General features: G+C 38.7%; 3 protein-coding genes and 1 long non-coding RNA gene across 5 annotated transcripts; 2 read left to right on the top strand and 2 right to left on the bottom strand.

The window, feature by feature from the left end:
- LOC306853495 (cathepsin F-like) lies at positions 1-7,244 on the bottom strand. Its single transcript, XM_079390965.1, has 14 exons — positions 6,488-7,244; positions 5,550-5,669; positions 5,131-5,212; positions 4,882-4,940; positions 4,149-4,221; positions 3,737-3,850; positions 3,382-3,530; positions 3,148-3,244; positions 2,810-2,890; positions 2,602-2,721; positions 2,013-2,077; positions 1,687-1,777; positions 1,458-1,516; positions 1-944 (listed from the first exon to the last, which is right to left on the bottom strand). Exons 1-14 carry the CDS (start codon positions 6,722-6,724, stop codon positions 870-872), a joined length of 1,422 nt encoding a protein of 473 aa, XP_079247091.1. The 5' UTR covers positions 6,725-7,244; the 3' UTR covers positions 1-869.
- A 574-nt stretch (positions 7,245-7,818) lies between these two features.
- On the bottom strand, positions 7,819-10,181 carry LOC306853506. The gene is made up of 3 exons (XR_013782744.1): positions 10,091-10,181; positions 9,214-9,313; positions 7,819-9,066 (listed from the first exon to the last, which is right to left on the bottom strand). It is a non-coding gene; the product is annotated as an uncharacterized lncRNA (long non-coding RNA).
- A 34-nt stretch (positions 10,182-10,215) lies between these two features.
- On the top strand, positions 10,216-13,615 carry LOC306853501 (tRNA 2'-phosphotransferase 1). 2 transcript variants are annotated; one of them, XM_079390978.1, is made up of 7 exons: positions 10,216-10,527; positions 10,892-10,973; positions 11,219-11,388; positions 11,527-11,704; positions 11,895-11,951; positions 12,053-12,163; positions 12,361-13,615. In XM_079390978.1, the coding sequence occupies exons 1-7, from the start codon at positions 10,477-10,479 to the stop codon at positions 12,381-12,383; spliced, it is 672 nt and encodes a 223-aa protein (XP_079247104.1). In that variant the 5' UTR covers positions 10,216-10,476; the 3' UTR covers positions 12,384-13,615. The 2 variants fall into 2 exon arrangements, with proteins under 2 accessions (XP_079247104.1, XP_079247103.1); XM_079390977.1 differs by having other exon boundaries at positions 10,282-10,545; positions 12,361-13,292.
- A 1,157-nt stretch (positions 13,616-14,772) lies between these two features.
- On the top strand, positions 14,773-23,064 carry LOC306853316 (uncharacterized protein; the record flags this gene model as incomplete). Its single annotated transcript, XM_079390635.1, has 1 exon — positions 14,773-23,064. One exon carries the CDS (start codon positions 14,773-14,775, stop codon positions 23,062-23,064), a length of 8,292 nt encoding a protein of 2,763 aa, XP_079246761.1.
- Positions 23,065-24,591: the final 1,527 nt, after the last annotated feature.

Raw genomic sequence — 24,591 nt, forward strand, 5'->3', positions numbered from 1 at the left:
GACATTTGGGAGTTTATTCAGCAATACAGCTTTGATAATGCATTAGAGATACAGCTAGTTTGAACAGTAACAGCACAGCAACTGAGAAATCCATTTTTTCTGCCACAACACAACCCTCAAACAAATCTTCCGCTATGCATTCGGAAAAAGCATCATCGTTTTCCCATGCAGCAAAATATGGTAAAAAATGAGGCAGATGTGCAGGTAAAAACAGCCATACTTACATTAACGGAATGATCACAATATACTGTGGAAATTCGTAGTGTGCAAAATCTAGTTTCCAAAACCAGCAGCTCAAAATATTCAGTAAAATGCACTTGGAAAAAATAAAATACACCGTTAAAAACTGCTAATCTGTTCAGCAGGGTTAAAAGCAAATATGACACAATCTCAACTCATTGTTTTGGAATTCAATTAACAATTAGATACTAAAACACAGAATAACAAAACTAATTAGAGTAAAATACAAAGTAACTATATTACCTAGTCTAAAATGTTTTAGTAACATGGTAAACTGTGCTGTTATCTTGTACCTATTTGCTATTTGGTCATTTGCTGTGTCCGTAATATCACATGTGGGTCTGAGGTAATGTACACCAAATTCAGCTAAAACATGTAACATCAAAATGGTAACTAAAGTACATGACCTCAAGAGAAATACTTCACGTATCTGAACTACTGAGAATTATGTGCTTATGTAGATGAAATATATGTAGAATGTGCGTTTACACAGAGTTCACAGATCACATGATGACTGAAACAGAGTGAACTCTGTGCACAATCATCACATGTTCATGACTGGGCTGTTTTCAAATGTTTTGTATCCATGCTGGCTTGCTTTGTCTGTGTATGTGTATGTGTGTGTGTGTCTAATTCACAATTGCAGATGAGCACATCTTGTTGATTCCACACAGTCTGGATCCTCTGTACAGGTAAAAGTAACCCTATAAGAGAAGTACAGGAAAAAATTGAACATTTCAACAAGTTACGAGCAGGACCAAATGTTTCTTTTTTTTTCTGTGCAATACTTGCAAATAACACATTTTTAATAATAAAACTTATTTTTATAGCAGTTTTCACAATGCAGCTCAAAAACAGCTTCATGAGGTAAACAATGACAATGCATTTTCACAAAATATCAGTAAATAATGATATCAATATACTCGAAAGCTACTTGTGTCTTTTAAAAGATGTGGCTTGCCTTTTAAAAATATGAATGCACCACCACTGGATCATTTTTAGTGTATTGTGTGCCAAAAGTACAGGACTAGAAGATCTTTTTTTTTTTTTTTTTGATGCTTTTCACTTTATTTTCTAACAATCAAACTTACATTAAAACATCAGTAATGTTTTCCAACTTCTATAAACAATGAATGTCTACAGAGGCCATGTATTAATGATTTTAACATCAAATAACATGCCATTTTCTTGCACACTGTTTTGGTGATTTTTCATACCTGCTCTCCATAGTCCTCCCCCCAGCTGTTCTTTATGGCCCAGAATGGAATGGCATTACCTGCACAAAAAAGCAGAAAAATATAATCAGCATCACTACGCAACTGTTGACTGATTTTATATGCCTGTAAATGTATATCCAAAGTATTCTAATTTTTACATAGCCTTGCTGTTTAAACACCTGAAATTCACATCTGTAGCAGTACAAACATTTAAATCAATATAACTCACGTTGTCCAAATCCCACAAGCAGCACAGCGTGATCAATCATCCAGGGGTTGCAGAAGATCTTTAGAGGATGAGACACTCCCCTTCTGTAGAACTAAAGACAGTAAAAAAAAAAACTACATTTGCTTACTGCAATAGAAACGTGTGGCTTATTTATATATATATATATATATATATATATATATATCACACACACACAATTCTTTTTAATGTTTTCTCATCAATTACATTTGCATACAATTTTGCCCAGAACATTACAGGGAAATGTATTAATGCATGCTAATAGTATATTTTTCCAGTGAGGCAGCTCTATGGTGTATTTGTTTTACCTGCATGGCGAAAGCATTGAGGGCAGCAGAGATCGGACCGTTCTCAGTCAGCCAAGCAGCAATCTCTACAAGGCAATACCAATCAAGATATTTTACAGCTCTACTGTAACAATACATCTTTAAATAGGTGCTGAACTTTGTGTACATCAAAGAAAATATGATATTAAGACACAAAACTGTATTCAAAAAGATGTTTCTTGAACGGCGAATCATCATATTATAATGATCTCTGAATAATCATGTGACACTGAGACTTGAATAATGATTCTAAAAATGTAGCTTTGCATCACAGGAATAAATAATATAAATCTATTCTAAATTATTTTAAATTGTAATAATATTTAGCATTTACTGTTTTTACTGTTATTTCCATTTAAAACACTGGATGTTCTGTAATTATCGATGGTATATTAACACTGAGGTAAGATGAGCTTATAGCTCATATTTCTCTCCAAATGTTCTGATATAAATATTTGATATTTTTAATTTCCTCTAGTGCAGGTATTTCCATCATCAGTGTTATTTTAATGTGTTCTTAATTTAATTGAGTTTATTGACACATCTCTGGTTCCTCATCTCTCTCACTCACCGTTTTCATTGTCAGGCAGCTCAACAGAGCTGTTAATGTAGGCGGCCACCTTCCCTGAAGAGAAATCACAGCTCTGCTTGTGTCCTATGTAGTTGTAGTCCGTTTCTGTCTCAAGACCTCCTTTATAGGTGAACGAAAAAGCACGTTTACATGGGACATGTTTAGGTAGATTGACTGAAATTGATTTCTAGGGAATGTTATTTCTTACCAAGCTTCTCAATGGCTTCGTATGCGTTAGACGGCAGTCCACCTCCACATGCTTGGTCCAGTTTATCACAGTCCACTAATTCTGTGATGTAAACAGATGAGCAAAAAAATGAATGTACCTTTTCACTGAATTCAGTTATTTTTTCAGGATTCTTTGGTGAATAGAAAGTTTAAAATGGTAGCATTTATTTGAAATATAAATCTTTTGTCATTGTAAATGTCTGTGGTGTCACATTTGATTAGTTGTATGCATCCTTGCTGAATAAAAGGATGTCTTTTTTTTTTTCTTTAAATCTTACTGACCCCAATGTTTTGAATAATACTGTAGTTTACATTTACCTTGCTCAGAGAGGGAAAGAAGCTGTCCGGTTTTCTTGAACCACTGTCCCTCAATGTTTCCAGTCACAGAAAATGCCCAACAGGAGCCACACATGCCCTGCAACAGACAGTCAGTTAAAATGTTTAACTAATTATAATGAACCTGTTAATTTAATGTTTAATTCTGTAGACATACTCAACGCATTAATATTTCACCGATTCACTCTTTTTTTAAGCTAATCTGTGGCATCATACCTGATTCTTCACAGGACTGACCGCCCCGTGGTCCCTCCAGTCCCAGCTGTCAGGAGCAGCCTTACTAGCTGGAGTCGCTGGCTTCATCTCCTTCATCAAGCTCCACTGACTCAGCATTGGGTTCAGGTACATCATTCTGAACTCATCCTCTAAACACAGAGGTTGGGATTAGCTGCGTTGATATGATCTTATAATCGAGACATATTGACTGGTCCCAAGTGTTACAAATTTTGTTACAGCGTCTTTGAATCATGTAATAACTATTGTTAATAATGTTAATTTTGACTTGGATTGTTACTGAGTCATCACTAATTGGCCATTTTTGCTCATTTAATCAATAAATCCATAAACATACCTGTGAGGTCACTGAACTTGGTGACCCCATACTCAGCTGACCCCTGTTCCAGTGATTGCAGTGTTTGTGCTGTTTTCATATTTTCCTGGAAAATGCGCAGACGCTTCTCTGCCTCTGTGGAGTTTAATGGATCAGTGCTTAAAGAAGGGATTTTTATTGTGTTATGTGCATTACAAATAGCCATTAACTGACATACTAGTGTAGAAAACTAATATGGTAATAGTTTACATTATGGTATCTATGTGACAGGTAATATATATTTATATATGTATACTTATACAGTTGCACAAGATTACAAACTGATTACTTGTTTATTAGTAATTCAAATTTTTAAGAAATCACACTGTAAAATGTAGAATAAAGTACAAGTGTGACAAATTCATAGCAATGTAAAGTGTGTTCTGTGTTTTACCTTCTTGGGAGCTGTATGTTCGATTGTATGTGATCATAAAGTTTTTAAACTGGGTCAAAAGCTCCACAGTTTCCTGAAAATAGCAAAAAAAAAAAAAAAAAAAGCATGATGAAAAGCTCACAAATATTTAACCCTGTAAAGCCTTACATTTGAAATAACGGTTCGAAAAAAAGTCATTTGAAATGGAACTGTTTATTGAATTTTAGACAAAATCTGAAAAAGATCTTAAAGTTTGCATGTGTGTTTTTTGTTGAGTATTATATTTGATACATAAGGCTTTTATATATAACTAATATAATATAATAATGAGAATATGGAGCTCATACAAATTTCTCAGAAGCCTCATGTATATTTGATACTCACATTTTACCATGATTTTTCTAAAAAGTGATGTATGGATACTTAAGTAAATCTAAGTTGCTTCAGCCCGGTAAGTGTTCATCTTGTAATATTGCTAACAATATAAAAGTTATTCTTACATTTACTTTATAAAAATTAGTAAAGATTTTACAGCAAAAAGATACATGAACCACGGACATTATTAGAATTACACTAATAGGTCTTTTAAGTTTATACTAATGGTCAGACGACAGATAGCATGTAGTAGATTGTGCACAATAGGTTTTTCAGCAAAGTTGTGATACAGTAGGCTTTATAGGGTTAACTGATTTTATAGGGTTAATTGCAAATATTTTAATGACATTTTAGGTGTATACTGCACACTTATCCATACCTTCATGGGTTTGCCATGGGTTAGAGGCACGGCCGCAACCTTTTTGAGCTCCTTGGAAACTAAGGCATGAACAATATCAAGGTAACTACATATGCATGTGGATGTATGATCAAAATCACTTTATATCCTGTCCTAAAACATTACAATGAGTATGCATGTCTGTTTTACACCACAGCAGTATATCATGTGATAAAGATGATTTGGACTACATGAGGCTGACAGATCTGCCATCTGTCCCAGGCTACTGACCCGCAGGCTGGCATTTCTGTTTAAGTAGGGTGGATTTATTTTCCCAGGGAATGTCCCAAACCTCAAACAAACAAACCTCCGTCTGTGGAGAGACAGAATGGGGTGATTAGGAGAGAGAATGTGCATTGTAAATTTGCTAGAACTGCATTTCTTTGTAGCAGATGGGCAGGATCAACTTTTGCCAAACTTCTGTTTGGCTACTTTTTGAACAAAAACATGGGGTTATCATACTGGATTTGAATGATTTTGAACATGAAATCAAAATCAAAACTGCAAACATGCTAATAATGGATAAAATGAAATTCCACCCTAAATGGGTTGTGTGCTGTGAATTGAATGTTAGAGAATCATCTGAATTTGCCATTAGAAGACACTGAGTAGTGATGTTTTATATGGCTTAAGGATTAGTGTTTGCTCACCTTCTGTTTGTGAGGCTCTGGGAAAAAGTCACAGGTGTCCGCACTGCTCAGCTTTAGGGATTTCTTACACTGAGTGCTTTCAATCTCAACCATAATACTGTACCGAACACCTTTTACCAGCTGTGGAAGACACAGAACAGAAATTAAAGACTCCTCTTCTTTTCCCCAATGGAGGAATAATTATGGTTGTGTAATATCAAACTTCTATAAATAATCTTAATACATTCATTACGTATTTCAATAAAGATTGACATTTAATAGATAAAGGATTATAGAAACTGTCTAATGATTCATATAAATACCACATTTAACAAGGTATCTCAACTTTAAACCTTATTGCAAAATATTCCCTTCTGGTTTACAATTCTTATCACTTCAAAAAATCAATTCTCATCACTCCTCCAATAATAATAATAATAATAATAAAAATCTTTGAAAACATTCCATCTTGTAGAAAATTTCTTAAATAAAATTTTTGCATATTTTTTATTTTAATGATTGTATGTCCCCTCTTGTTCTTGTTTGATTGCCTAAAGTTTATATGTAGCTTTATGATATTAGAAAATACATTCCTAAAAACATTCGGATATTATGCTCAAAAGCGCGCATCTTTCCTCTGGACTACCGTAATGAACAAATGCGCGAAATGCGCGCAGTGTGGTGCTGCTTAAATCAGCTCAGCGCTGTTATGTATTTGAGGCCTCTGCGCACGCTCTGCGCTTGTTTACGTCTAATCACATGAATACAGTAAAAATAGCTCCTTATAATAAACTTATTGTCCAATATCATAATCGCAAAAATCAACAAGTCACGTCATAAGTCATAAACAATAATATATATATAAACAATTACATGAACAACAATTATATATATGGTTTTGTACCAATTAATAACATAGATATTGGACATTTTAACAGATTACTTATTTATAATTCTACCTGTTTGCTGGCCGAAAGGATTTTGCTGACACGGCGTATATGCATCGCGTTTGAGCCCATATTATATCGTTCCTCTGCGAATTTGACTGCTTTCATAACCCCCGGGTCTGACTCCGACAGACGGACCGGGGATCCTGGAGCTCCGATAACCGGGCGATCCGGGCCATCTTCTGAAGCCAGAACCAACCCGACCAGGACGCAGCAGGCAATAACGGGGTAACCGCGGTTAAAGTACATGTCGAGCTGTCGGAACAGAAAGCAGCGACGTAAGATCAAGACAGGTCTTTGTTTGTTTTTAGACCGCAAGCCCGCAGTGTTTTGTTGCTCCACACACGGCACAGCGTCAGTCTGCGAAACGCCCCGCACAAAGATGGGCGACTGGAAGCCGTATTGATGCCCCTCACAAAGATGGACGACTGATGCCCCTCTGTGTGGGGGTGAGAAATATTTTGATTTAAAAACTAATAATAAAAATTTGCTTGTAATTCTCAACAATTATTGATTACAAGAGAAAACTTCTATTTCTTTTTAAGTTGTTGGACAGTAGCGAAAGTGTTCCAAAAATAGTGTGATATTTGAATTTGTTATATTCTATTAAAGATATATCGCTAGTTTACACCTCATCTAAAACATCATACATCAGTGCAGTTATCACCGCTAGATGGTGTAAAATCTCTCAGAATATCTAAAACGAGGTCTTTTCCTGCCCCCTGCTGGCCGCGGGATGCTCATTAATGCTTATTTCACTGTTTCCCCCTCCCAAGTAGGGCTCGCTGCATCCTGCGGTGGACATCCAACCCCGCCCACATCCAAGTGTGACGTCACAAGCCACGCCCATACCAATACAGCCACGCCCACGTCAAAGCGTTACGTCAGAAACCACGCCCTATAATATACGTCACCTCTTGTTATTCCCCGGGAAACCCGGAAGTAACGTTTTGTCCAAGCAATTTACAGCCGTTTCTGGGATCTAAATAAAATAATGTTGCTTTTCGTTTTACTAATACACGTTTTCTTATTTATTTAAAGGATATCTAGGCTAAAATGGCACAACTTAAATGTAATATATTTAATATGTCTAATGTACAGAGCTGATTTCTCATCACAAGAGCCTGTAAAACACTTAAATTTGATTAAATGATTAAGGTTGATTAAATTAGGCTAATTGTAATAAAAAAAAACTCTACACCTTACCTTATTCAACCTTATTGTAATGAGATAAATTCTCATTTATTACTATCGATTTTAAACTACCTAAGACACCTTTTAGATTTATCAAATTTAAAAGGGATAATTAGATTTTGTTATTGTAAAAGTCACAACACATTGTTATAATTTATAATCGTCATTTAATTTTATAAAGACGTTATTGTAAAAGTCACAACACATTGTTATAATTTATAATTGTCATTTAATTTTATAAAGACATTATTGTAAAAGTCACAACACATTGTTATAATTTATAATTGTCATTTAATTTTATAAAGATGTGTTGTTCCACTTATCATCAAGTGTTAACATTTGAATGAAAGGATTGACAGTTCTCCATACAGTATGCAGTAGGAGACACATACATTTGCTGAACAGAGATTGCTTGCTTTGATAGATTATAACAAGTAACATGACATTGACATTCAGGCCTTGTTCATCAACAAAACTTCATATGAAGTGTGTCCAGGTCCTCCACATATTTAAAGATGAATAAACAGACATCCCTTGATTCATTAGGTATTTTTATATTTATTATTTTACAAAAATAACTAAATACATTTTTTTTACAAAAAATATGTTCTATAAGAGATATGTTTAAACTATTATAAATGAACAACTGAATGATCAGATAAACAGTTCTTGAAATGCAGTACACATACACACATAAACTACACAGAGAGATTCCTTGCCTTGTTAGATTATTCACAGAAACATGGCATGGACTTTCAAGCCTTGTTCAGCAACACAATTTGATATGAATGTGTCCAGCTCCTCCAGATACTCAAACAATCAGAATATTGTATTGTACAGATGTGCTATATACAAATTATGCAAGGGAATGTGGATAGATGTATGATATATTAAATCAAAAACATATGTATAATAAATATAAGTATGGATAATTTGGTATTGCACATGTTTTATTGCACAGTGGGGAGAACATTTAACTGTTTGTGAGGTAGATATGGCCTGAGGGAAGAAACTGTTCCTATATCTGGTCGTTCTGGTGCACAGAGCTCTGTAGCGTCGACCAGACCGTAACAGTTCAAAGAGGGAGTGTGCTGGGTGTGAGGGGTCCAGAGTGATTTTACCAGCCCTTTTGCTCACTCTGGATAAGTACAGTTCTTGGAGAGTGTGAATGTGAATGTCCCACTGCAGGTCCTGAGAGATGAATAAAAAGACATCTCTTGCTTCATCTGATTCGACCCCAGGTAGTCTTTGATGGCATTTTGTTGATTTTTACCATCCATCTGGAGTAAAGCAGGCCCTTTCACCTCCCCACAGAATAACTCACGGTGACTCTGTATCCAGCACAACACTGGGCCAATGTCTCTTAAAAACTTCCACTTTATGTCCTCTTGGCACTCCTGTTAAAAATACAGAATACATGTGTGTTGGTCCACTAAATATTTGTTATACTAAATAGTATTTACCTCATCATTTTGCATACAAGAATATTTATGATTTTAAACCACAAAAATCAATCACTACAGTATCTAGAGAAATGCTCCCACCATTCCTCCAGACCTTTCTTTACTGGTGAAACTGCAGCAGGAACACCTCATCCCGGCAGAACTGCTCTGCATCAGGCTAGGAACAAAAATGTGTAGAATGCTGTAAAACATGAGAAAGATTGACAATCATTATGTGATATTTCCATTCATATAGAATGATACAAAGATAATATGTCACAAACACAGAGTTATCCTGCAATTCATAGTGAAATGATGTGGTTGCTCAACCAAGTTACTGTGATCAGTGTATATCATTAAAAATATCATCTGTATGTGAGTGAGTGTTTTTGTGTGTGTGTGTGTCTGTGGGGTGATAAGTACATATCTGTGAGTGGGTGAGATGAGTGTTATAAAAAAAATTGCACATTCAGTCAACATTCATTATATGTTGTAAGAATCAGTGCACTAATAAATATATAGTGCACTGTTTTTTTGTGACATAAAATGAACTAACTGAATGTGCAATTTTTTTAATAACCCTTTTTTTATAATAGCTAAATAACACTCTTACCTACTCATATACACACTCTATCCCTCTCACATATGTATTTATCTCTCCCCACACACATGATATTTTAATGACACTGATCACGGTACCCTTCCACAGTATCTTGGTTGAGGAACCACATCGTTTCACTTCTTGCTGGATAACACACACGCGCACACACAAACAAACACGCATATATATATATATATATATATATATATATATATATATGTGTGTGTGTGTGTTAGTGATATCTAAGTAATAACGTGCCTGTGTACAGTTCAAAACACATAAGCATGCTGAACTGTTGTTTACATATGCACACAAACATTCAAGTTGTCAACGTTTTAAGTCTTCCTAAAGACAAAAGATGTTTTTTTTTTTACTTACCAACACAGAAAACTTCTTTTGCTTCGGTTTGCAAACAATTAGGCTTATCTTCTTGTCGATGCTTTTTCCTGGTGCAAAATAATAGGTATGTGACGTATTTGGACACAGGCGTGGCTTGTGACGTCACGCTTGGATGTGGGCGGAGTTGGATGTCCACCGCAGGCTGCAGCGAGACGCTGCTCGTTTCCTCTGTTCCGGGTGTCACGTGAATTTCAGCGAAAACGAAAGCATTTGGAAAGGAGCTTAAATGTAGCCTACAATATTCGTGTAAATTAATGGTTGTTAGTTGTTTAGGTGTGACGAATTACACGAAACAAATGCGATTGCAATAGGCCATATATCCTCTTGCTGTGTTGGTGAATGATACAATCACGGGTGTGGCATAAATGGACTTTAAACCTCGAGGAAGAGGAGGAAGAGGAAACCGGAATGAAGAGGTGGGAGAAACTATCATAGTGGGTGTACAAACAATTTTACACAATTTCAGTTTTACCATAATTGTTTACTACGAGGTCTCATTTAAACAGTTTTTGTCATTTTGTTAATTTTATATTTTGATCAAAAATCAAGATTTTAGGTTAAAATGTTTGAGGTTTCAATGCAAGTTCATAGGAAATATAAAATAACTATTATACATTTCAATATGAAAAACAAAATGCTTTTTAAAACGGTTACAAGCATAGCAGGTCACATCAGAAGTGTGAAAAGTAGGCTTATAACGTTATTTTTTGTAACTACCCATTAAAGTTTTGAAAGCCTTTGCGCATTATGAATTGTGTTATATTTCTATTTGTCTTTCAGAGCAGAGATGTGCGCCTGTCTAAATCTCTGTCTTACGTATTACGCCATGGTGCTAATAAGATGGGTCTGCAGATGAACTCGGGTGAGAGATGATATCCATGAAGTGTATGATTGGTGATAAGGATTGTTTGTACACCCACACGAGAACACCCACCCTGTCTGTCTGTTGTTATGTGGGAATTTTGTGTAATTTCTTGTGAGCTGAGGATGATTACTGTTGTTGTTGGGCAAAAAAACAAATGATTCATTCATAAATTATAATTCCTTGGATTTAGTTTTTTTAATCCTCCCTTTTGTCTGTCTGTAATTATGTGACCTTGTCCACAGATGGTTTTGTATTTGTGGAGGAACTTCTCGCTCATCAGCAGTTCCGCTCGTTTTCTGTGGAGGATGTGGAGCGAGTGGTGGCCGCCAACGACAAGAAGCGATTCAAGCTTTGCAACCACCATGAGGATGGTCGTCTTCAGATACGAGCCAATCAGGGCCACTCAGTGCAGGTCGGTTTGGATCAGAGGTCATGTAAAGACTACAATAGAAAAATAGATTTAAAAATTGGACATGGTCACTGGATCATTTGCTTGACACAAGTTTACATATACTTTGATAAATGTTGTTACATAATGTGTCTCATTTAGGTTACAGATCTGGAGCTGAGAGCAGTAGGCCTTGATGATCCAGACTATCCAAGAGAAGCTGTTCATGGCTCATATATGAAAAACTGGCCCTCAATACGCAGTCAGGGCATCAGCAGAATGAACAGAACTCACATACACCTGGCACCTGGGCTTCCTGGAGAGGGCGGAGTCATCAGTGGTGAGTGACTTTCAGATTAGATTAATTTATATTAATTAATTTTATTTTATTTTAATGATAAAACTAGGATAGCAGAAAGCAGTCCAGACCAAGACAGTGTGTACAAAATATGTGAATATGATTTTTAAATATAATTTAAATACATTATTTGGTTATTTACAGTTGTAAATTGCCTCTTTTCTGTTTTTAGGAATGAGAACGAATTGCGATCTGGCTGTGTATATTGATGTTGCGAAAGCTATGTCAGGTATTAAGAAAACATTTTTAAAACCAATTTAAAGTTGAATAGGTTTAACAATGTTAGAGCTGAAGTTGTAATGATCCCTCTCCCCTCTGGTTGGTGTTTAGATGGGATTCAGTTCTTCTGGTCAGAGAATGGCGTACTCTTGACCCCTGGAGATGCTTCTGGGATGTTAGCACCACGCTATTTCTCTCGAGCACAAAAACTGAAACCCTCCCGTGAGTCACTTTCACAGCCAGCTCATCAAGTGTTATTGATAAAATAAGATTTGTTTCTTTTCCATGTACTGTTATTATGCAAAAATGTAAAAGACTTCCAGTAATCTTACAATATTCCTTTGTATGCATTTGATGGTGAGACTGGTGATAACTGGATTTTAAGAAATCATTAAGTAATAACCCTTTTTTTCTTTCAGCTTGTGAACTCGAACTACATTAGCAGTTGAAGAGGATCGCCTTCTGACGTCAAAACCAAAAACCGGAGATTGAACTTTTGAAAGCTTTACAGTTGAATATCTGAACATCTTCTAAATAAAAACATAACATTTTTTGTTAACACAATTATGCTACATTATTTATTAACAAGAGTTTATTATACTCTGACATCAAAATATATAAATTTAAATAATTGAGAGAAACTGAACACCTACAAATCACTTTGAGAAGGGTGCATGGAAAGATAAGGACTGATGGTCTTCTATTTTTTTTATAAAACTGCTGTGCAGTTGGACAGTAGTGAGTGAATATGCTTTGTTAGATTGAGTCATGATGTTATCCAGGAAATTACTAAGGGAATAGTGGCAGTGCAGTATTAGATTTAATGCACTGAAATGCATTTTTTTTCTATGCAATTATTTTTTGTTAGTCTGTTATCTCCAAACAAGGACAAAATCTGAATTTCCTGCACATATATTATGGAGTCAGTGGCGTATCTTCAAGGTTACATGGTGTTTTGTATACAAATTGTCAAGTGACCTCCTAAGCCTGTTTTATTTGTGGGGCAGTTTCTGCCCACTGCATATTTGTCAAAAAATAGAATATCTAAATAGACTGAGCTCAAGATGGAAATGTGTCATGTTTCTGCAGGGGATTTCTGCAAGCATATTTATGTAGTGTGCTAGAGACAAATAACACACTAGGTTTTTTTTATTATTATTTGGTGTCTTTGTGCTGGCGTCTGTGCAGTTAATGCTGTTTCTGTTCTGTAAAAGCACACAACCTTTCAGTCAAAGGTATTAAATGTCAGGTAGCTCCATGAGAATGCAAGTCTGTAACTTTAATTCATGGTCATTTAGAATTCTGTTTTGACTGTCCATGAGCTGATCAAAGACCTATTCTTGGTATTGTCAAGCTGCTGTGCTTTTGGATTTCTTTCAGTAGTGTGGTGTGAACACTAAATCCCCGCATCGCTGAAGTGCTCAGCATTCTTTCCCCATAAGACGATGGACTAGTTTGTAACCACATGAAATAAATATACTTCGATGCACTGAACAAAGGGCAGTAAAATGTGGAAAGAAGTTCAAGTGGTCATTAGGTTATATTTTATGCATTTTTTTAAATTATTGAAATAATTTTCAATTGTCAGCATTTTCAAGCGAAATGCAAAGAATCACTTTCCCAAACTTATGTTTATAAAAGAAAAAGAAAACTTACAGTTTTTCAGGATGAATTACCTGCTGTAGTCTCCATTTATTTACTCTTTAGGTATAAGGAAGAGTTTTCAAGAGCTGGATGTTGCAATCTAATACTAAAGTTCAGTTGGTGTGTGCTTTGTAAAACTGCCATTTTATGTCCTCTATAGTCTCTAGGCAGCCTCTCAAAGCAAAGTTTCCCCTGATAGAAGAAGTCTAAAATTAGTGAGCCCCTATGACTGTCTTGGCCTAGTGTGTCGGATTCCATTCACAGACTCCGTCTATCCTATCGCAGCACCTGCTCCTAGCTGTAACACCCTATTAAGCTTGGCAGAGACATGCACCTATGTCCAAGCATGATTAAAAAAGTGTCAGGTCAGGTTCGGCCTCTCTTTTTTTTGTGCATGCTTGTGTCTCTTTTTTTAAAAAGTGCTGTCAATTAATGTTTGAAATAGCCGGGCTCTGTGAGCTCAGACAGGGTTAACGGTACAGGAGTCGTAGCATTTTTTTGGACTTAGCTTGAGGGGCTGGACATATCTGAGCACTGAGTGGCCTGTTTCGATGAAGGGTCAGTTTGGCACTCACAGGAAACCTGGACCCCCTAGTTGGAGCCTCATTCACAGCTCATGGTACAGTGCATAACTGTCCCCTGTGAATGTTCTCTGGAGGGGTTGTTTCATTCAAACTGGCCACATGGAAAACAGCAGAAAAAGGCAAGTATCTGATGACTTTTATGTGAACTATGATTTCTGCATATGTGTTGTAACACGCTTAACACCGGAAAAGTTACTATATATTTTTTTGCATCAGTAAGTTTACATTGATTTATATCTATCAGTAGTCATAAGAGTAATCTTGTAATCTTGTTTACCATTACTATTATTATTAAAATTTTGTATAAGCAAACTGTAAATTGTATTTTATTTGGAAGAAACTCATTTGCTTCAAGTAGCTATAATTTCTGATAGACAGTCGCTTTCAGAAACTATGTATAAAGCTTACAAGAAAATATTTTCTATATAAATTTTAGGATTTGTCATGAAAATTATTTAATTCTTATATTAACTAGTTTTCACGATTGTTTCATTTGATGTTGCAGGTCTAGAAAGCATTCAGCAACTGATGAGTGACCAGTTCATGCATTTATAAAAGGCTCAAGTGAGACAACCCAATGTCTGTGGTATCTAAAGTGAAGAAATGGAACGCTGGGTTCTAGAGGGTGACAGCTACTCATTTCTTCGCAGTGCTCCACACACGTTCAACCTGCAGGGTCGTGAAGGGCCAAATCGTGTGGAGATCTTTGACATCACTTCAATCCCCAGCCATCATAACGCCATATCTGAAACAACTTGCCTGTGTGACATTTTTGGGGATGACGGCGAGTCTCCGTCACTTTCTAGTAGCCCAGCCTCTGCCACATTTATCAAGAGAGAAGTGGATCAGTCTTTTCCAGTAGATGATGCCAATGACTCTTCAGGATCTTATCACACTGCCAATGGATCTGACTTGAGCGACAACGCTGAAATCACTTACACACCTTCTCCAGAAAATACACCGGATTTTTCCACATCTGAGACCAGGGAATCACGTTCACCACCAGCTAAATCACCCATCTTGTCTGATTCCAAAAATGGACTTAACCAACTACACTGCACACCACCTGCATCCAAAGTCAATGGTAATGACCTGCTTTCATATTCAGATAACTGGGAAGAATCCCAAGTGTCAGTAATCACTGCCCCAGTGAATGAAATGGGAGTCGCAAATGCATCTGAACAACTGTATGTGAATTCAACACCAGCTACCACCCTGATTAATTCAGTAAAGGAACCTTCTAATCCTAAATCCTGCTCTTCAGAAGAGAAGGAGCCTGCTGTTTTTGAGCAAGAAGGAAATATTACAACACCTCAGCCCATAAGTACAAGCCCATTTTTAGATAAACAAATATTTGAGTCAGACTGTGAATCTTTGGCAGTATCTCCAGTTGAACAAAACTATGTGATGTCTTCTGAGGACAAAGAGAGTATGATCTTTCGTAGTCCACGAGAGCAAGACATTCTCTTTGCACATGGAACGATGAACAGTGGCTCTGCATCAGAACTGTCAAACCCTTCTCCAACAGATTGCAGCCTTATGCAGGAAATGTCTACTTCACCTTCAAACAGACATACTAACTTACTGCCCATACCCAGTGTCGTGCCAGAACCCAGATTTACCTCCACCTCCCCTGTAAGCAGGGAAACTACCTCCACACCTGCATCCACAGGTAGATCTTCACCTGAGCTGCTGAATTTGTGTCCAACTCAAGTTAGGAACACATCCGAGACTCCACACTTGGAGGACACTTATGGTGCTACTTTATATGTGTCTACACTGCCTACCTATGATAATGTGGAAATAGATTCCCTAACTGTGTCTGACATTTCTACTGAAACAAGAGGACTGGTATATTCATCCATAGATGGAAGAGAAAGATTGGAATCACCTGAGATCAATGTAACCTGCTCTTCTCTTGATCACTTAGCACCTGCTCACTCACAAGAACCAGTACTGATTCACTCCCCTGTAGGCTACACCATCAGCCCATCACCTACGTATGAGAAAATATGTTCTTCAGTCGAAACTGAAGACTCACCATCCTCCCCTGTATCACCTGAGATCAATGAAACCTGCTCTTCTCTTGATCAATCAACACCTGCTCACTCACAGGAACAAGTAATTATTCACTTGCCTGTAGGTTACACCATCAGTCCATCACTTACATCTGAAAAAATATGTTCTTCAGTCGAACCTGAAGACTCACCATCCTCCCCTGTATCACCTGAGATCAATGAAACCTGCTCTTCTCTTGATCAATCAACACCTGCTCACTCACAGGAACAAGTACTGATTCACTCCCCTGTAGGTTACACCATCAGCCCATCACCTACATATGAGAAAATAATTTCTTCAATTGAACCTGAAGACTCACCATCCTCCTCTGTATCACCTGAGATCAATGAAACCTGCTCTTCTCCTCATCACTCAGCATCTGCTCACTCACAGGAACAAGTAATGATTCACTCCCCTGCAGGTTACACCATCAGCCCATCACCTACATATGAGAAAATAATTTCTTCAGTTGAACCTGAAGACTCACCATCCTCCTCTGTATCACCTGAGATCAATGAAACCTGCTCTTCTCCTCATCACTCAGCATCTGCTCACTCACAGGAACAAGTAATGATTCACTCCCCTGCAGGTTACACCATCAGCCTATCACCTACATATGAGAAAATAATTTCTTCAGTTGAACCTGAAGACTCACCATCCTCCTCTGTATCACCTGAGATCAATGAAACCTGCTCTTCTCCTCATCACTCAGCATCTGCTCACTCACAGGAACAAGTAATGATTCACTCCCCTGCAGGTTACACCATCAGCCCATCACCTACATATGAGAAAATAATTTCTTCAGTTGAACCTGAAGACTCACCATCCTCCTCTGTATCACCTGAGATCAATGAAACCTGCTCTTCTCCTCATCACTCAGCATCTGCTCACTCACAGGAACAAGTAATGATTCACTCCCCTGCAGGTTACACCATCAGCCCATCACCTACATATGAGAAAATAATTTCTTCAGTTGAACCTGAAGACTCACCAGCCTCCCCTGTATCACCTGAGATCAATGAAACCTGCTCTTCTCTTGATCAATCAATACCTGCTCACCCACAGGGACAAGTAATGTTTCACTCCCCCATGGGTTACACCATCAGCCCATCCCCTACAAATGAGAGAATAGTTTCTTTGACTGAACCTGAAGAATCACCATCCTTCCCTGTAGTCACAAGGATTGATTACAGGGATATTTGCTCTTCTCCTGATCACTCAGAACCAGTAATCATTAACTCATCTCCATGTTACAACATCAGTCCATCACCTACAAATGAGAGAGGGGTTTATTCAACTGAACCTGATGCCTCAACATCTTCCCCTTGCGGTCACAGTGATGTGCACTCCTCTTCTGATCACTCCATTCCAGCTCACTCACCAGAACCTGAAATAATTCACTCACAGATGGGTTATACCATCAGCCCATCACCTACAAATAAGAGAATGTTTTTTTCAGTGGAACCTTATGACCTACCATTCTCTCCTGCCATCACAGGAACTGATTACACAGCAACACCAACATGTAGTAGAGATTCCACACCTGCGTTAAGGAGCATTACCTCCACTCCAAACAGCAGAGAAAATTACCTTACACCAGAGCCCAATTCCCCAGCCCCATCATCGGAATTGAGATCAGTTACCTGCTCACCTGTTCTGCCACAAAATACAAAATTCCCAGGCATCACATGTAACGTTACACCAACCACAGGTTTAGCACTATCACTGGCAGTAGAGACAAATGTCTTTGGCAACTCTTCTGAAACTTCCTGCTATCTTTTTGGAAATTACACCTCTGTCTTACCTAGCTCAAGGATCTTTTTGCCAACACCAGAGAGTAGATCAAGGCCCTCATCAGCTACATCAGACCATACCAAACACACAGCACTATCCTCTGATCTCCAACCTGAGCCTTCCATCACTCTTGAAAAGGCAGAATATCAGAGTTTATCCATAATCTGTGATGGAGTTAGTCATCCTTTCACTAACCCAATAGACCGTTTTGATTGTTTTGATGACCATGCTGACTCAAAGACCCTCAAAAGCCTTGCATTTGTCCCAGATGAATATAAAGGCTGTGGACCACCAGTTCAGATACTGCAAGATTCAACCTCTAAAACCTCAGATTCTGGATCGTCCACAATAAAAATTGAAAAAAGTCAAGAAATTATCGCTGACAACACAACTGATTTCACATTCTGTGGAACACCAACCTCCCCACGTCCATGGGATGCATCTGTGCCAAAGCCAGTGCCATCTGTAGAGAAGAAACAACGCCATATTGAGGTTTTTCATAGGAACAAGGGAACCGAAATGTTGAAAAATTATTCCCCAAGCAGTGACAAGAGGCTTAGCCAAGTGCCTGTAGCATTAAGAGAAAGCCCAGGGGTTATTAGTAGGGACTATGGTGGTGAATTTGACAGGCAGCCATGCAGGGAAAAAGAGGAGAGTGGAAAGGAGGAGGGAGAGGGGGAGGAGACTATGGGAGAGAGTAGTTACAGAGGGGAACAGGTTGAGCTGTCACTCAGTGCCAGGAATAGAAAAGGGCCTGCAGACCACAGCCCAGCTCTCTCAAGTCAAGACCCAAAGTCGGGGATTCCAGCTCGCTGTTATTTTGAGTCGCACCCAACAACTTTGCAGCAACAGAGTCAGCTCAGAGCTCAGAGCTTACAACAAGAGAACAAGGGTGGTGCCAGGAGGCTCCAGTCAGCTGCCCAGGGTAAATACAGTAGCGCAGGCTTTCTTCCTCTTGAATGTACTGGTGAGACCTCCAGCATGGGAAGTGAATTTGATGAAGCAGACAATGAAGTAAAGTGGTTTACAGATCTAGCCTTCAGAAGCCTATCTAGTCCTCAAGTGGATTATTTGGATGTGTATAATTCAAGCCACAGGTCATCTACAAATGTTTCACAGCCATCGACTGTAGACAGCCCTGGTGCTGTTGCATTGATGACCTACGCAGACTTACGTGGCTCAGCGTTACATGAAAATTATGCTTTGTCTTTACCCCGTGACGGCCTGGACCCAAACAAACACTTTGAAATGGGGAGTTTTGAGTGTGTGGATGTTGCATTAGAGAGCAAGGAAGAGTCCAGTAGAGGAAAGAGGACAGTACCTAAAAGGCAGATCCAGCTGTTAAGGCGGAACACAGATGAATCAAAACAAAAAGGAAACTATGAAAATATTTTGAATTCACCCTCCACATACAGCCGCTCAAAAGACGCACTTGTTCGTCAACATAGCACACCAGCTTTTGTGCAAGAGGAAGTTTCCAAGGAGGTGCCAAATTCACCACAAAATGACAGGAAAAAGACGTTGCAGAAGTCTGTGTCTTTAGATGGTGGCTGTCCTAAGGCCCAAATGGCATCTTGCATTATCAAGAGTGTGTTGTCAAAGAAAATGCAGGATGTGCAGAAAGAGACATCAAAAAGTACAGACCCAAGTCCTTCTGGAGATAAAAACAAACATCCTGATGTCAGGCCGAGCTCTTTTGATGGTGTACCAAGTACCGTTGAGAAACATAGTTTAAGCTCTAGCCAGCATTCGGAATGTACTCTTTCATCTAAAGATTTTTCTGTCAGAGAGGAGAGAAGTTCACATCATCAGCCGAAGAAGTGTGCTCCAAAAGTTCCTCCAAAGCCATTCTTCAGACCTGCATTTTTTAACAATGGGGAAGCTCAGGTAGCTGGCAACATTGCAAGAGAAGAAACAAAGCCTATAGTGGCCCCTCCACAAGTTGATGACAAAATACAAAACAGCAAGAGTGATCGGAAAGAGAGAGGAGGTAGCAACCTTGAAGAGAAGCACAATAGTGACTCAGCAAATGCCAGTATCAGTAACACAAGTCCTGTTGTTGCTACACCAGCGATAAGCATGCAGAACAGAATGACAACCAGAGACATAAGTAAGCGTCAGATGACACCGGAAAACCAGGAACAACTGGCTGGAAAGAGTGTATTTATGTCGAAAACCCCAGATATAACTTTGAAACCTTCTGCTGTCAAAGGAAAAAAGACATCTTCTCTTAAAGTTTCTCTGTCCCCTGACTTGGAACAGTCCAGAGAAATATCTGAATCTCAGGCAATGGAAAAAGCTGCAGAAGATATAAGCACCAAATCTACTAAAGTCATAGAGACAGAAGACGATGATGACAGCAACAAAAAATCTGTTATACATAGAGTTAGGGATGTGAGGAAGTTAGTGAAAAACACATACAACCTGTCTTTCAAAGCATCAAATTCAACCTCTACTGCAGAAGAGACAGTGATTCAAGGGAAAAGAGAGAAGCCACTGCAAACTCCTCCAGCCTTGCACATTGAATGTAAAGCCATTAGTTGGAAGGACAAACCAACATCAGGCTGCAAAGCAATCAACTGTCTTGGTGAAAAACAGCCTGTTGACATATCAAAAATATCACAACCATGGGTGTGCGCAGAGACAAAAAGAGATGCTGACATCACTGAAATAACATCCAAAGGCTCTTCGCCAAAGACTGAGTCAAAACAAAAAGCACCATATTCTCACTCTACAACCACAGATGGATTACCTGAATTGGAATGTATCAATAAGAGATCTTACATTCACTGTGATCAGAGTTCTAAAATGCCCCCTAGACCCCCAAGTAAGGAGCGAGAAGTTTCTGCGTTGGTGGTTCTACCGGATTGCACATCCAAGACAAAGACCGTTTCTCCTACAATCCTTGAGTCTTCTCAAATTAAAGTTGCAAGCAGCAGCCACTCTGTATCCATGCTATTGAAAGAAAAAGGGATGCAGGCTGACATTGGAGTGTGTGATGTTCTCACTGAAGGTGCAAGTGCTACAGCTAAACATGTCAACAGGCTTGAGGTTCCTGTACAGGCTTGTTTATTAGAAAGCATTTCAAGTGAAGCACAAGTAAAGGCAGAAAATGCATCATTGCCTTGCAATCCAATAGCTTTTGTCAACGATTCGTCAAGAACATCTCAACCAAGTGAGAGTCCCAAGGGAACACTGACAGAAGAACCTTCAACAAAAGAACAAGAAAAAAAGAAAACTGCCACCACAACTATGACACAAATTCCAACTTATTTAGCAACATCTAGCAAGCAAGAGGTGAGGTCTTTTTCAAGCTGTACAAAAAATAATGCCACGCCAGTGAATGCATCAAAAGAGATTGAGTTACCCATACAAGTGAGATCAATATCCACTGATAGATTAAAGCCATTTGTACCACCAAAACCCAGCTATAAACAGTCATTTGCGGAAATTAAGTCAGTGTCAAGTGACCCATCAAAAGCAGATACTCAAGCATCGTCTGTTATTAAACAGCAAACAATGTTAAGTAGTGAATCAAAGAAAAATGAAACGCCATCAACAGTGACACACAAGGATCAATCAAACGAGACTTCATCAAGAGATACAAAAAGACTGGCTGTATCAGCTGTATCAAGCTGCAAACCACCATCCATCCCAGTCACAACAACTCCAAGTGTTGTGCAAAAATCCACCACAAAGACACTGGCCAGTCTGGATCAACAGCAATCTTCTGCTTTCTTGCAAACAACCAGCACTTGCCAGCAGCAGACCCCATCATTCAGTCAAGACCAGTCAATGCTAGATAGTTCCTTTGCTTCTAACCCATCAGGACCACAAGCCCTTAATGACACACCATCTGTGGCAAGGGCATCATCTAATAATCGTTTTCACACAGATGACTATCTTTTCTATGCTTCAGATGATCCTCCCAGCTATGATGAGCGAGAGAGTTTCAGCCCGCTAAGGCTCTCAGATTTACCCCCACATAGGTCATGCAGGTATCATCCAACAACTAAGCAATCTTCTTGCTCCTGCACATCAAGTTCTCATTCACATCAAGGACATCCCAATAACAGTCCACAGGAACGAGTACCAGCAGCCTCTCTGTCTCCAGGCCAAGTCCTTACCTGTCCCGCAGCTCCTCCGCAAGCTCAAGTTCGTCCTCATCAGTTCAGACCAAATGGTCTACCAGTCTCCAATACCACAATACCCCATGCCTCAGCTTTGATTCAGCCTCTACACAACCCACGAGCTTGCCCTGTTTCAAACTCGCAATCCTATGGTGATGACCATCCACCAGCTTCTGGGCTGCATGCAGATAGATGCCCAGCCAATCACCCTTCACCTCAGGCAGCAGGTCCTGCTCCCTATCATGAGTATTCTCATTCAGCTAACATGTCTACTCTGGATCCCAGGCCTCAGTTGTTTAATCCCCAAGATTTGCCACCATCTTTTGGCCATGATTATGCAAATGAAGCTCCAGGTGGAGCTGGTGTATTGTATCCAGAGAATGCAAGTGGGCTCAGCTGTGGCCAAGCTCCTCGCCGTGTCCTCCTTGATCCTGAAACTGGTAAATACTTCTACATTGAGGTACCAATGCAACCACTCAGAAAAATGCTGTTTGATCCTGAATTGGGCCAGTATGTGGAAGTTCTCATACCACAGCAGGCAATGTCCCATTCAGGGCTATATCCACCAGCTGCACCGCCCTACTCCTCTTTGCACAGTCCTGGGTTGTATGCACCACAGTATCTGCCTTATGCAGTGCCATCTTACCCAGCAATCTCAGGTAGTGCCCCGCAAGTTCGCCATCCGGAGCCACCTCCTGTGCCCACCACACTTCATCAGACTTCCTTAAGGTATGGAAGCCCTGCAAGCCAGATGCCAAAAAATGAACCAAAAGGCCATTCATCGCTGGATCAAAGCTATCTAGACAGCATGTATTACATCCCCACTGGGATGAATGCAAGCCCAAATACAACCCCTTCAGAATGCTACCACAAGCCATCAAGCATGCCTCCTTCAGGGGGACAAAGAGCATGAAACATCAGTGGATACATGTGGTCTGTTTACATTTGAAATCTGTTCTAGCTAGAAGCATTTTTAATTTAAGTGGGATATGAAAACGTCAAATTTCTAGTGAAAAGTTGTAGCTACTCAGTTACGAGACTAAGATTGAAACCATATTTTGCCTGCTCATTTCATTTAAACATTTACGGGGAAAGACAATGTATTAACTCCTCATGAAGACCCAAAACAGCTTTGCTTTCTATGTTTTTTTCCTGACATTTGACATATCATGGTTGTCAATGTCTGATATAATTTCAGTGTACCATTTGGACAAGTCCTTAACTTTCCTTGTATAGTCCAGGCTTATGCAATGATAGGCCTTATCTTGCAATAGCTGTCGGGGGTTTAATAAACATTATTTTTTTAACACCCTTAATAATTATGTTTCTGAAGGGATTTATTTCACTGCAATAAAGTGTTCAATCAAATACATAATATGACATGATGTAATTCCTTTGTGTAACACCTTTGATGTGCACTGGGACGTGCAAGTAGATGCTGTACATTTGGGTAAACAAAAAGAATGTGGATGAGCAAGATCCATCTGTTCATGAGTATTAAAATCACAGACATACTTTCTATCTTCAGAAGATTGCCATTTGCTATTTTCTACACATAGATACACCCCATTAAAGATAACTGTCTACAAAATCCAAGTTTGTGTTTTTTATTAATTGAATGTTAAATGCAACATATGACTTATTTCAGTAAGCGTAAAGCTAAAAGCTGTATACTTCGACTTCTGTAATTCCTGCTATAATTATATAATCACAATGTAAAATATTATGCCTACCACATATTTTTTTTTGTCACATTTTGTGTAACATTATTAAGCTCAAATGTAAAAGAAGAGTTTCCATTTTGGTAAATCGCATGGCATCCAGTTAGGGAAAACCCCATTTGCTAGCCACAACATAACAGAAGATGACCCACTTAGAGTTTAGGGACACTGCTGGGCTGTCGTTTTATCTCAGGATGACATCTAGTGGACAAGGTCTAACATCCTATCTAATGCTTTCTTTTAAGGATGTGCATGAGTATAATGTCTTTTTTCGTAAGAGAAAGAAACCAATACTGGCCTAATGCTATAGCCATTCTAATAAGTCATTATTCAATTAGATCCATCTGTAAATAGATAATATGACTGCTTTTTATGTATTTCCATGAACTCTGGGATCATTCTGTTCGCTAAAGAAGCACTTGTTTTGACTGATGTGAACTATGGGTGTTTCTTTTATTTGGGTGTTCAGCATGGCCGATGTGACATAATGGACCACCATGGTCTTAGCTGTGACGTTTTGTGGAAATGTTTCCACTTATTCAAGCAAACAGTCTTCTCCCTACTCCCAAATTGCAGCCGCACCCATAAATGACTGAATTTGATTTCCTGACCTGTCTGATCATACTGTAAGAAAGGCTGATGGAAGTGTCTGTGTGGGCAGACAGCTTTGTGGGGGAGAGGGCCTTGACTCTGTTTGTGGGGTGTTTCACTGAAAACAA

The sequence above is a fragment of the Barbus barbus genome (genome assembly GCF_936440315.1).
Source record: "Barbus barbus genome assembly, chromosome: 33".
Lineage (NCBI taxonomy): Eukaryota > Metazoa > Chordata > Actinopteri > Cypriniformes > Cyprinidae > Barbus > Barbus barbus.

What these genes read in the sequence shown, in the direction of transcription:
- LOC306853495 (XM_079390965.1), bottom strand. Translation starts at nt 6,724, where the DNA reads ATGTACTTTAACCGCGGTTACCCCGTTATTGCCTGCTGCGTCCTGGTC. An exon ending in GCTGCCTGACAATGAAAACG is followed by an intron (nt 2,078 to 2,601) that starts GTGAGTGAGAGA and finishes ATTGCCTTGTAG; the next exon opens with AGATTGCTGCTTGGCTGACT. An exon ending in GGGAGGACTATGGAGAGCAG is followed by an intron (nt 945 to 1,457) that starts GTATGAAAAATC and finishes CTTCTCTTATAG; the next exon opens with GGTTACTTTTACCTGTACAG.
- LOC306853501 (XM_079390977.1), top strand. Translation starts at nt 10,477, where the DNA reads ATGGACTTTAAACCTCGAGGAAGAGGAGGAAGAGGAAACCGGAATGAA. An exon ending in ATCAGGGCCACTCAGTGCAG is followed by an intron (nt 11,389 to 11,526) that starts GTCGGTTTGGAT and finishes TGTCTCATTTAG; the next exon opens with GTTACAGATCTGGAGCTGAG. An exon ending in ACAAAAACTGAAACCCTCCC is followed by an intron (nt 12,164 to 12,360) that starts GTGAGTCACTTT and finishes TTTTTCTTTCAG; the next exon opens with CTTGTGAACTCGAACTACAT.